General features: G+C 46.9%; 1 protein-coding gene across 1 annotated transcript in view; it reads left to right on the forward strand.

Moving 5' to 3' along the window:
* LOC126252673 (15-hydroxyprostaglandin dehydrogenase [NAD(+)]-like) overlaps positions 1 to 11,488 on the forward strand; it is a 68,173-nt gene extending 56,685 nt beyond the window's left edge. Inside the window, exon 7 of the mRNA XM_049953576.1 lies at positions 11,211 to 11,488. Coding sequence (XP_049809533.1) covers positions 11,211 to 11,328 — 118 coding nt within the window. The 3' untranslated portion in view covers positions 11,329 to 11,488. The remainder of the gene's footprint in view (positions 1 to 11,210) is intronic.
* Positions 11,489 to 12,073: the final 585 nt, after the last annotated feature.

Here is a 12,073-nt window from a genome sequence, read left to right on the forward strand (position 1 = left end):
GCCATTCACAGAACTGTACTCGTCGAATGCGATCTTCTGACCGTTGCCGTTGAGTTAGCACGTAATGATATGGACGCAGTTCTTCGCCGTGTAATACTTCAACAACCATTATTCGAGATATCTGGAACTGCCTTGCAATATGACAGGTACTTCACCAAGGTGATTCGTGAACGGTTTTAAGAATCGCCTCCTCTGTTTGTGGAGTACATTCTAGTCCTTGGACGATCTCTGTCCATTACTTGTGGACGAAGATTACCGGTTTTCCGGAGGCGTTGCTCCAGACGACGAAAAACATTCTTATCAGGATGGCGCCTTTGAGGGTACTGTGCTGCACACGCAAGAACTGCAGCAGCAGCAGCATGGTTATCGGATGCTTCCAGCACCAAAAGCATATCGACGTATTCAGCGTTTGTGTACTCCATCGGAAAGCCGCCCTACATCAACCTGACAGGACCAATTATGCTTGTGCACTGCATAGACACATACAAAACTCCGTCTGAGCAGGCCTTGGAATGCCCAACGGTACCGACCGGCCACCGTATCATTCTCAGACCTAAGGCGTCACTGGATGCGGATATGGAGGGGCATGTGGTCAGCACACCGCTCTCTCGGCTGTATGTCTGTTTACGAGACCGGAGCCGCGCCTTCTCAATCAAGTAGCTCCTCAGTTTGCCTCACAAGGGCTGAGTGCACCCCGCTTGCCAACAGCGCTCGGCAGACCGGATCGTCACCCATCCAACTGTTAGCCCAGCTCGACAGCGCTTAACTTCGGTAATCTGACGGGAACCGGCTGTTGGGCATAGACACATGCACGCAGTTAAATGGATCCCATTGTCATGTGATAGGATATGGTCACATGACAAAATGGTGTCCTGCTTGTAAACGACGAGAAGTATGGAACGGACGTCTAAAAAATAAAAAAATAAAAAAAAACCTGACGAGGATTCGAGCTACAGCTTCCGGTGTGGATATGATGCCCAGCAGTCCACATAGTGAGCTGCAACGGCTGGTATGGCAGTGTGAGGTGGTACACGTTCCTCTGTACATTCTGATGTGCTGCACAATGTGGCAATGTTGCCAGCTCCTCGTTTTCATACATGTGTTTGCAAAATGCACCCGATCTGATTTTGCTAGATAAACTATAGTCTTGATTCTGGATGAGGAATCGCACGCCGATCTCAAAGTGCGGCATTTCTTTCTTCACTCTGTATACAGCTGTATACTTAGTTTTATATATATTGAGCAGTAACGGCTGTATCCTTAGAAGTTTGTTTATAGTGTTTGTATACCAAGAAAGGTTCCTCCAATGATGAACTGTTCTGATTGACATATATCGATCCGTTGGATGGTCAAATAGCCTTCTGAGTATGAGCTACAGTGCTCCTACACGCACCTGCCCATATATACGCAGTGCTGAACCTCCAGGGGTTCAGAAGACGACTGCACGAAAAGTACAAGACGTACGGAAAAATGACACGTATCAGTGGATACATCATCTTTCCAAACTTTTGACTCAAAATAAGAACCGTATACGACACGGCAAATGACAATACAGGCGGCAGAGCACATGCGTGTAATTAATTAAACTCGTTGCTGCCGTAGCTATGACAGCAGCCCGCTTTGGAAATCTGTTCATTTGTGCGCCTGTCTGCAGGCGCGGAGTAATTCGGTGCCACAGTACGGAGCAGTCGATTTGCCTACGTGGTCTAACTCGCTTGCAACTACGCCACAGTATGCATTACGAATAGAAACTCGGAGAGATGCCCTATCCACCGATCTGTGCCATTTTTCTGTATTCCTTGTCTATATACTGACAGAAAAAAATTGCAACAATGTACAATGTACAGTAACGAAATTTCGGGAATACGAGGGTCACTCCAAAAGAAATGCATACTATTTTTTTAATCCATCTTTTATTCTACATGTTTGAAAGTTTTACAGTGTGTAGATACATCCTTTAGTAACGATATTTTCATTTCTCCACATAATTTCCATCCATCTGAACTGCCTTACACCATCTTGGAACCAGCGCCTGTATACCCGCACGGTAAAATTCTGGACCAACCTGTTGGAGCCACTGTTTGGCAGCGTGCACAAGGGAGTCATCATTTTCAAACCTTGTTCCACGAAGAGAGTCTTTCAGTTTCCCAAAGAGATGATAGTCACATGGAGCCAGGTCAGGACTGTAGGCCGGTGTTTCAGTGTTGTCCATCCGAGTTTTCTGATCGCTTCCATGGTGTTTTGACTGACATGTGGCCGTGCATTGTCGTGCAACAGCAAAAGATCCTGCTTTCGCTGATGTGGTCGAATACGACTCAGTCGAGCTTGAAGTTTCTTCAGTGTCGTCACATATGCATCAGAATTTATGGTGGTTCCACTTGGCATGATGTCCACAAGCAAGAGTCCTTCGGAATTGAAAAACACCATAGCCATAACTTTTCCAGCAGGTGTGCTTTCGAATTTTTTTTTCTTGGGTGAATTTGCATGTTGCCACTCCATTGATTGCCTCTTCGTCTCTCGTAAAAAATGATGGAGCCATCTTTCATCAAAAAAATGGTTCAAATGGCTCTGAGCAGTATGGGACTTAACAGATAAGGTAATCAGTCTCATAGAACTTAGAACTACTTAAACCTAACTAACCCATCACCCACATGCATGCCCGAGGTAGGATTCGAACCTGCGACCGTAGCGGTAGCGCGGTTCCAGACTGTAGCGCCTAGAACCGCTCGGCCACCCCGGCCGGCCATGTTTCATCACCTGTCACAATTCTTACAAGAAATTCATTTCCACCATTCTCGTACTGTTCCAAAAGTTCGCTGCATACCGTTTTTCTTGTTTCTTTGTCAGCCACTGTCAACAGCCTGGGAATCCATCTGGCACAAACCTTTTTTAACGCCAACACTTTTAGTATTCAGCAAACACTTCCTTCCCCTGTCCCAATGTAGCGTGACAATTCGTTCACTGTGATGCGTCTGACAGCAGTCACTGATTAGTTAACTCTCTGCATATTGTCTGGGGTGTGTGCAGTACGAGGCCTGCCGCTGCGAGGACAATCCTCAATATTGCCGTGCTCGCTTTCATCACGTAACCTGTCTGCCCACCGACTAACTGTACTGCGATCGACAACAGCATCTCCACACACCTTTTTCAACCTCTTGTGGACCTTTCCCACTGTCTCGTTTTCACAGCACAGGAATTCTACGACAGCACGTTGCTTCTGACGAACGTCAAGTGTAGCAGCCATCTTGAAGGTATGCTGTGACGGCGCCACTCACGGGAACAGGTTGAACTAAGTTTGAAAACAAGCGGGGAGGATGAATCTACACACTGTAAAACTTTCACACATTGAGAATGAAAACTGTATTTTTACAAAAATAGTGTGCATTTCTTTTGGAGTGACCCTCGTACATTCGTGTAGGTAATATATTTAGTGAATAACATTCCATGATCGCAAGTTAATGTACGTGCGAGATAAGCCACTGCACATGTGAAATGCTGGCACATTAATAACCACCGAGCGAGGTGGCGCAGTGGTTAGACACTGGACTCGCATTCGGGAGGACGACGGTTCAATCCCGCGTCCGGCCATCCTGATTTAAGTTTTCCGTGATTTCCCTAAATCGCTCCAGGCAAATGCTGGGATGGTTCCTTTCAAAGGGCACGGCCGAATTCCTTCCCCGTCCTTCCATAATCCGATGAGACTGATGACCTCGCTGTCTGGTCTCCTTCCCCAAAACAGCCCAACCCCAACATTAATAACCAGTGTAACCGCCGGGACGTGCATGCTTTGTGTTGTAAAGGTTCCAGACGTCAGTTTGTGAGATTGAGTTCCATGCCTGTTGCAAATGGTCGGTCAATAAAGGGATTGTTAGTGCTGACGCTGGAGTTGTCATCCGATGGTGTCGTATATCAATACAGGGATGGTAAATGCTGGAGTTGTCGTCCGATGGTGTCCTATATGTGCTCGATTGGCGACAGATCTGGTCGTCGAGCAGGTCGAGGCAACATGTTGACATTCTGTAGAGCATGTTGGGTCACATTAGTGGTATGCAGGCGGTTGTTATCCTGTTGGAAAATACCATCTGGAATACTGTTCATGATTGGCAGCAAACCAGGTTGAATCGCTGGACTGTCGTACAAATTTCCAGTCAGGGTGTGCGGGATAACCACGAGAGTGCTCGTGCTGTCTTACAAAATCGCACCCCAGACCATACCCCCAGGTGTAGGTCCTGAACTGGCCTCCTTCACACACGGCCATCGCTGGCACTGAGGCAGAAGAGGCGTTCATCAGAAAACACAACAGACCTGCACCCTGCCCTTCAATGAGCTCTCTCTTCACACCACTGAAGTCGTAAATGGCGGTAGTTTTGGGTCAGTGGAATGCATGCTACAGGGCATCTGGCTCGAGGCTGTCCTTAAAGCAACCGATCTGTCATAATTGGTTGAGTCACTAAAGTGCCAACTGCTGCCCTAATGTCTGCTGCAGGCGCAGAATGATGTGCCATAGGTATACTGCTGTAAGGTGGCAGAATAAATGGTCAGATTCGCACCTTACATGAGACCTTTACAAATCGCAATGAGAAGGTGAAGATGACCCCTAACGTAAACCGACAGTTATGAGAATATTTGCCTATCAATATGTAATGTAAAAAGGGATGACCGTGAATCGATGGTAATTAATACACCATTCCTATACAATGCATGTCTTTGAGTAGAAGGTAGAACAGGGAACGCGACTCGAGTCGCTTTTAGTTTTGAAAAGCCAGCTCCACAACGGTGTAGCGAAACTGTGCTGCAGGAGTTACGCCGGCAACCACCTAAAGGGGTGGCAGAAAGGAGGACAGCGACCCCGGGCCGGGTGATTCAAGCTGGAGGGCCGCCTGAAGCGAGGGCATCAGTACAAGAGCAGAGAAGAAGCTTTAGAAAACTGTGTTTCGAAATTCCAACGGGATACGAACAAAAGCAAGTGACGCATTTTCGTCCAGCGAATGCGACACACGGAAAGGTCAATGTACTCTCGGCGTCTAGAATGGGCACAAAACGCCCAACTGGCGGAAACTCCCTAGGAAGGAGAAACCTACTGAAGTTTCGATGCAGTTTGATAGAAGGGACACTGCAGTTGGTAGAGGATGCTTCTACAAAATGAGAGGAACGCTCCTATTGGTCGAAAAAATCCTTGATGTGAAAAAGGAACCCAAGTGGAGGGAGGCAGTTCTGCCATGAGTACAACAAGAGAGAAATTTTGTGTTGGGACGTCTCTGAACTGGCGTTAAGTGCAGAACGGAGTGCTTAGCGCTCCGTACGAAGCAGAGAAGAAATTGGTGTGGACACTGCGTTCACTGCGGCTGCACGCCAGTTAAAATTAGCTGTAGCAAGTTTAGCTCCAACTGTGGAGAAACGAACCAGCCAGATTAGTTTATTGCTCTTTCGAGAACTGAGAGGTCACTTTAATATGCACGCTGCTCCAACCATGCACGTGTATATCGCCACATAATAAGACTAGGGCTGAGTACATGTTTTCTAGCATAACGAGAAACAGAGGGAAAGTTCTGCTGGAAAGTTCAGCAAAGGCCAAATTAGTTTTGTAGGAATTTCAGTGGGAGAGAGCTGCCTTGCAGACAACAGCCCGTCGCAGCTCAAGGTAAATACGTGTGCAGAGGTGTGAACTTTGTTGGTTCCCCAGCTTGCGTCCACTGTAAACTCGAGCGGCCTTGGGTAATCTTGCGCTCAAATTTGTCACTTGGCAAACCATCCACCGTAGACTTGATTGTCATCCTAAATAGTACCGAACTTTGAACCGGACTCGGTCGATTTTCGTAGTACTGACCAACATCATAACGTATGTGTAGGAGCAATTTTGTAAAGAAACGTCCTATTAAACTTTCATATTATTGTGCTTAGAATTAATGTAAAGAAACTACGAATTAAACTTTCATAATATTGTGCTTAAGATTAATGTTCTTTCAGAGAGTTAATATTTAACATTGTTGTGTATAAACTTATTTCACTTTTTAATGTTGGCAAGATGCGTTATCCATTGCGCTGTTTCTATGTTGGGGAGTTGAAAACTGTGTGAGAAGCTGTAATTTGGTGAGAAATATTGCGACATTAAACTTGTCATTTCACCTCATACAGTTGTTCTCAATTGAAGAACAAGCAGAAACGAAACCCCCACAACCATACACTGCAAACACGACACTCTTCCCTCTCGGCAGTACCACGTGGCCGCCTGGAGCCAGATCTTGTTGCCCCTGTACCTTCCTGTGAGCACCGCTGCCAGCAATCAGGCACAGTGGCTATACTCGTATTCTTGCCAAGTGTTTCTGCAGACGGAACATCCAGCTTCTCGTAGCCCCATTACGCGACCTCGTTCAAACTCAGCGAGGTGCTGATAATGGTGTCTTTGTCGTCTTAAATGGATTCTTGACCAGCATCAACTTACTATGTCCAGTCTCAAAGGTAACTACCGTCCTCACCCGCTACGGAGCTTATTTAAAGCAAAACTGGTTTGTATTCTCACGGCGACGCAACAGCGCCACTCTTATGCGACTGGAGCGAAATATGAATAGATTTCATCTTTCATATGTCGAAACATGCCTACCAACTTTCGTTTGTTTCACACAACTCCTTCTTCGTGTTATGATTTTTTTTTTGTCGCAGGATGTAACGAGTGTAACTGCTGATATTTTTATATACGGCACGTTAATATGTGTAAATATCAAAGTACTGGTTGTTTTTCCTCCGTGTCTAACACTCTTCCCACAAATACGTCACAAACTTTATGACCTGATGTGTTCTGCACAGTCGTAACTGCAGCACTGAGTGGACTGCTGCTGTCACTATAGACTAACCGTTTCGTGTGCACCCTTCAACACCTGACCTGCTGCCCAGGGGAAAATAAATATTGATGGCTTGCTCTTGTCACACATACTTGGAGGTACTATCCAACCTAAAAACATATTGCTCCTAATAGCTACACTACTGGCCATTAAAATTTATACACCAAGAAGAAATGCAGATGATAAACGGGTATTCATTGGACAAATATATTATACTAGAACTGACATGTCATTACATTTTCACGCAATTTGGGTGCATAGATCCTGAGAAATCAGTACCCAGAACAACCACCTCTGGCCGTAATAACTTCCTTGATACGCCTGGGCATTGAGTCAAACAGAGCTTGGATGGCGTGTACAGGTACAGCTGCCCGTGCAGCTTCAACACGATACGACAGTTCATCAAGAGTAGTGACTGGCGTATTGTGACGAGCCAGTTGCTCGGCCACCATTGACCAGACGTTTTCAATTCGTGAGAGATCTGGAGAATGTGCTGGCCAGAGCAGCAGTCGAACATTTTCTGCATCCAGAAAGGCCCGTACAGGACCTGCAACGTGCGGTCGTGCATTATCCTGCTGAACTGTAGGGTTTCGCATGGATCGAATGAAGGGTAGAGCCACGGGTCGTAACACATCTGAAATGTAACGTCCACTGTTCAAAGTGCCGTCAATGCGAACAAGAGATGGCCGAGACGTGTAACCAAAGGCACCCTATACCATCACGCCGGGTGATACGCCAGTATGCCGATGACCAATACACGCTTCCAATGTGCGTTCACCGCGATGTCGCCAAACACGGATGCGACCATCATGATGCTGTAAACAGAACCTGCATTCATCCGAAAAAATGACGTTTTGCCATTCGTGCACCCAGGTTCGTCGCAGGCGCTCCTGTCTATGATGCAGCGTCAAGGGTAACCGCAGCCATGGTCTCCGAGCTGATAGTCCATGCTGCTGCAAACGTCGTCGAACTAGTCGTGCAGATGGTTATTGTCTTGCAAACGTCCCCAGGGATCGAGACATGGCTGCACGATCTGTTACAGCCATGTGGATAAGATGCCTGTCATCTCGGCTGCTAGTGATACGAGGCCGTTGGAATCCAGCACGGCGTCCCGTATTACCCTCCTGAATCCACCAATTCCATATTCTGCTAGCAGTCATTGGATGTCGACCAACGCGAACAGCATTGTCGCGATACGATAAACCACAATCACGATAGGCTACAATCCGACCTTTATCAAAGTCGGAAACGTGATGGTACTCATTTCTCCTCCGTACACGAGGCATCACAACAACGTTTCACCAGGCAACACCGGTCAACTGCTGTTTGTGTATGAGAAATGGGTTGGAAACTTTCCTCATGTCAGCACATTGTAGGTGTCGCCACCGGCGCCAACGTTATGTGAATGCTCCGAAAAGCTCATCATTTGCATACCACAGCATATTCCTCCTGTCGGTTAAATTTCGCGTCTGTAGCACGTCATCTTTGTGGTGTAGCAATTTTAATGGCCAGTAGTGTATATTCTTAGTGTGCAATTGATGTAAATGCTGATGAAATGTTGTTCAGTACACCATCCCCAGTCACCAATAGAAATATCTGCACTTACAGACATTACATCACCTCTTTTTTTATTTCTTTAGTTAGCTTTGGTAAGTGGGTAATCATTGTTATCACAAGTGCCTGTCACTCACATCCGTTTCGGTGAGAAAATTTCGAAAAAGGCCGGATCTATCTTGTGACATTAAATCTAGTGTACTGATAATTTACACGGCTGATCCCGGCGGAGGTTCGAGTCCTCCCTCAGGCATGGGTGTGTGTGTTTGTCCTTAGGATAATTTAGGTTAAGTAGTGCGTAAGCTTAGGGACTGATGACCTTAGCAGTTAAGTCCCATAAGATTTCACACACATTTGAACATTTTTTTTTATAATTTACTTGCGAAACAATATTAAAATAAAAGATGCTATACTCTTTCACCATCCACAGACCATTTTAATTAGCACTTAGTTATCGGTGATCACACAGTCGTGAATGCAGTAGTCTATGAAGACAGCTGTTGTTATTCAAGGAAACAGAGAACCTGTTACACAAGGAACGTTCCTAAGCTCCCTTATGAGGCTTTTTGACATTACAGTAGATGAAGTCAAATATCACTAGTAAAGAGAGGGCGGCCATTCGTGATCTGAGGGAGCGCTCTGAAATTGTTGTCTTACCGGCTGACAAAGGCAATGCTACAGTTGTTGTCTCCCATAGGGACTACACTGATAAGATGCACAGCCTGCTAAATGACGATTCCTACCGGAAGATCAGCGTTGACCCTACAAAGAAGGTGGACAACTAGCCGAGGTCGCTTCTCAAGGACGCAGATTTACCGGAGGGTGACGCTAAGAAATTGTTACCCCAAGGTCCGGTACCGCCTAGACTATATGGACTCCCGAAGGTTCACAAAGAGGGGGTACCATTACGCCCCATTGTCAGCAACATCAGGGCACCTACATATTTGTTGGCCAAATACCTGACGGGAATATTAAGTCCTTACGTGGGTAAATGCCCTCATCACATCCGTAACTCCGTGGATTTTGTTAAACGCCTTGATAGCTTCACGTTGGGTGAGTCAGATATCATGGTGAGTTTTGACGTCGTTTTCTTGTTCGCGAGGGTACCCCTGCGAGAGTCACTAGAATTGATTAGTCAGAAGTTTGACGAGAAGACCACTGAACTTTTTAGGCATGTCTTGACTTCCACGTATTTTCTTTTTAATGGAGAATACTACGAACAAACGGAGGGAGTCGCCATGGATAGCCCACTCTCACCGGTGGTAGCGAATTTGTACATGGAGAACTTCGAGGAGGAAGCCCTGTCGTCATCCGAATGGAAACCTACTTGCTTTTTCCGTTACGTGGACGACACGTTCGTCATCTGGCCACATGGTATGGATAAACTCCTTGACTTCCTTACACATCTAAACTCCATACACCCCAACATCAAATTCACTATGGAGACTGAAACGGAGGGTAAACTACCTTTCCTTGACGTCTTGGTCAAGAGAAGGCCTGACGGCACCCTAGGCCATGGGGTGTATCGGAAGACAACGCACACTGATCTGTATTTGCACGCAGACAGCTGCCATCACCCTTCACAGAGGAATGGGGTGCTTAAAACTCTACTACATAGGGCACGCACTATCTCTGCCGCAGAGAGTCTACCCCAGGAATTGGAACATCTGAGAACTGTATTTCGAAAAAATGGGTACTCAGAGTGGCAGATTCAACGTGCTCTCCGCCCTACCGCTACAGCACAACCTGTGGATATGGATGAAATCACGAGGGAGGAGGTAGGCACTGCGTTTATCCCGTATACAGGCGCACTCTCGGGAAAGATCGCCCGCATTTTGAAGAAACACCGGGTCGGAACGGTGTTTTGTCCTCCGAATAAAACTCGTGCACTGGTGGGGAGCGCCAAAGATGACCTCGGTTTGAGGAAGGCCGGCGTGTACCAGATTCCGTGTCAATGTGGCAAGTCGTATATTGGTCAGACGATGCGTACCGTCGAGGATCGATGCCGTGAACACCAGAGGCACACTCGACTGATGTATCCGAGCAAGTCGGCGGTCGCTGAACATTGTTTGTCGGAAAATCACGCTATGGAGTATGAACGCACGAGGATTCTGGTACAGACGTCGAGATACTGGGACAGCGTTGTTAGAGAGGCCATCGAAATTCGCACCAATGACGACCTCATAAACCGTGACTGTGGCTATAATCTTAGCAAGGCTTGGGAACCAGCGATTGGGTTAATCAAGAGTAAATCGAGCAAATGTATAGTTGTGACGACCAAGGCGGACAGAGCCATCACACCGACGTCATCTCAGACGCCGTCGCAATCTGTTCCACCGCGCGACCGCGGCGCGGGGCGCGGACGGCGGAGTGAGCGCGCCGCGGGCGGAGGGTATTTAAATCTGCCGCAGCCGCGACCGAACCCAGTTCCCCCTGAGCAGCCATAGTGTACGGATCTCCGTGTCGGCACGTTCACAGGAGCTCAGTCCGTCAGTTCACCTGATGATGGCGACATGTATGATCGCCGAAATATTGTGCCCGTTGGACACTGTCGACCGGCAGTACACCCGTGGATATTTTGATTATCAAATACGCCGGGAGAAACTCAAGAATCACATTACAGTAGACTGTTTATCTTGGTAACTAAGCATTTCCAAACCCGTCTTGATATTACTTCCCTTCCTCTTTATACATCATTAAGCCGATGCTTCATTATTGCTCACTGTTTTCCATACACCTCGTGTGTTGCAAAGTAGCTATGAGGAGGGAGAGGTGGTGAGTCGTACAGAGCACAGAGCAGCTGATGCTGTGTTGCAGGCCGGAGCAGATCGCGGAGGGCCTGATGCACGTGATCCGGAACGCCGAGTCTGGCTCTGCATGGGTCTCGAACCTGGGAGACCACTACGAGGTGCACTTCCCGCAGCTCCACAAGTGAGGCGCGCCTGCCACACCTCTAGAGCTGTACTCGCCCGCTCTACGCATCCTTTACAGTGTATGTTTTATTTGCCTGTACAATAAAATGTGAACCAAACAGTTCCTACAGCAACTCTACTTCATGTGACTGACTCCATTTTCTCATACATTGTTTCCCGTTACCTAGGCTCTGAAACAGCTTGTGCTACTGTTTTACGACACTGATTATTGTACTAAAAAGGTAGTGTTCAGTAATTTGAAGTGTAATAAGATGGTTTGTATGACTTTTAGCGTGGCAGTTACTGAACTGTATGAAATAAAATCGTCTAACCCCTGAGCGGCTTGCGTTAGAACTAGAGACGGGCAATCTCGTTCATTCTTGGGAACTACTTCACTGGTGATCGCTCTTTTTTGGGAACCGTTCATTTTTACTCGTTCACCGTTCATGGGTGCTTGGTATGTGGTTCTTATGAAAAACTGAAAATTAGTAGCATAGGTGACTGAAGATGGAAGGCGCCCATCCCCCCCACCGCACCACCACCACCACCACCACCACCACCACCACCACCACCCCTCCCATGGAGCACAGAGTTTTTATTCATAACAGAACTCTAACACGCTTGTAATTTTCGTGATTCTACAAAACGTCTCGTTAAGCCAACTGTAGCGGTATGTGGCTGATCGCTGAAATAATATTGTAGAAGTTTTCTCTTTACAAAATCTGACACCAAACACTCTATTACATAGCGCGGGCTTCATTCGGTTGT

Source organism: Schistocerca nitens, chromosome 4 (genome assembly GCF_023898315.1).
Source record: "Schistocerca nitens isolate TAMUIC-IGC-003100 chromosome 4, iqSchNite1.1, whole genome shotgun sequence".
Lineage (NCBI taxonomy): Eukaryota > Metazoa > Arthropoda > Insecta > Orthoptera > Acrididae > Schistocerca > Schistocerca nitens.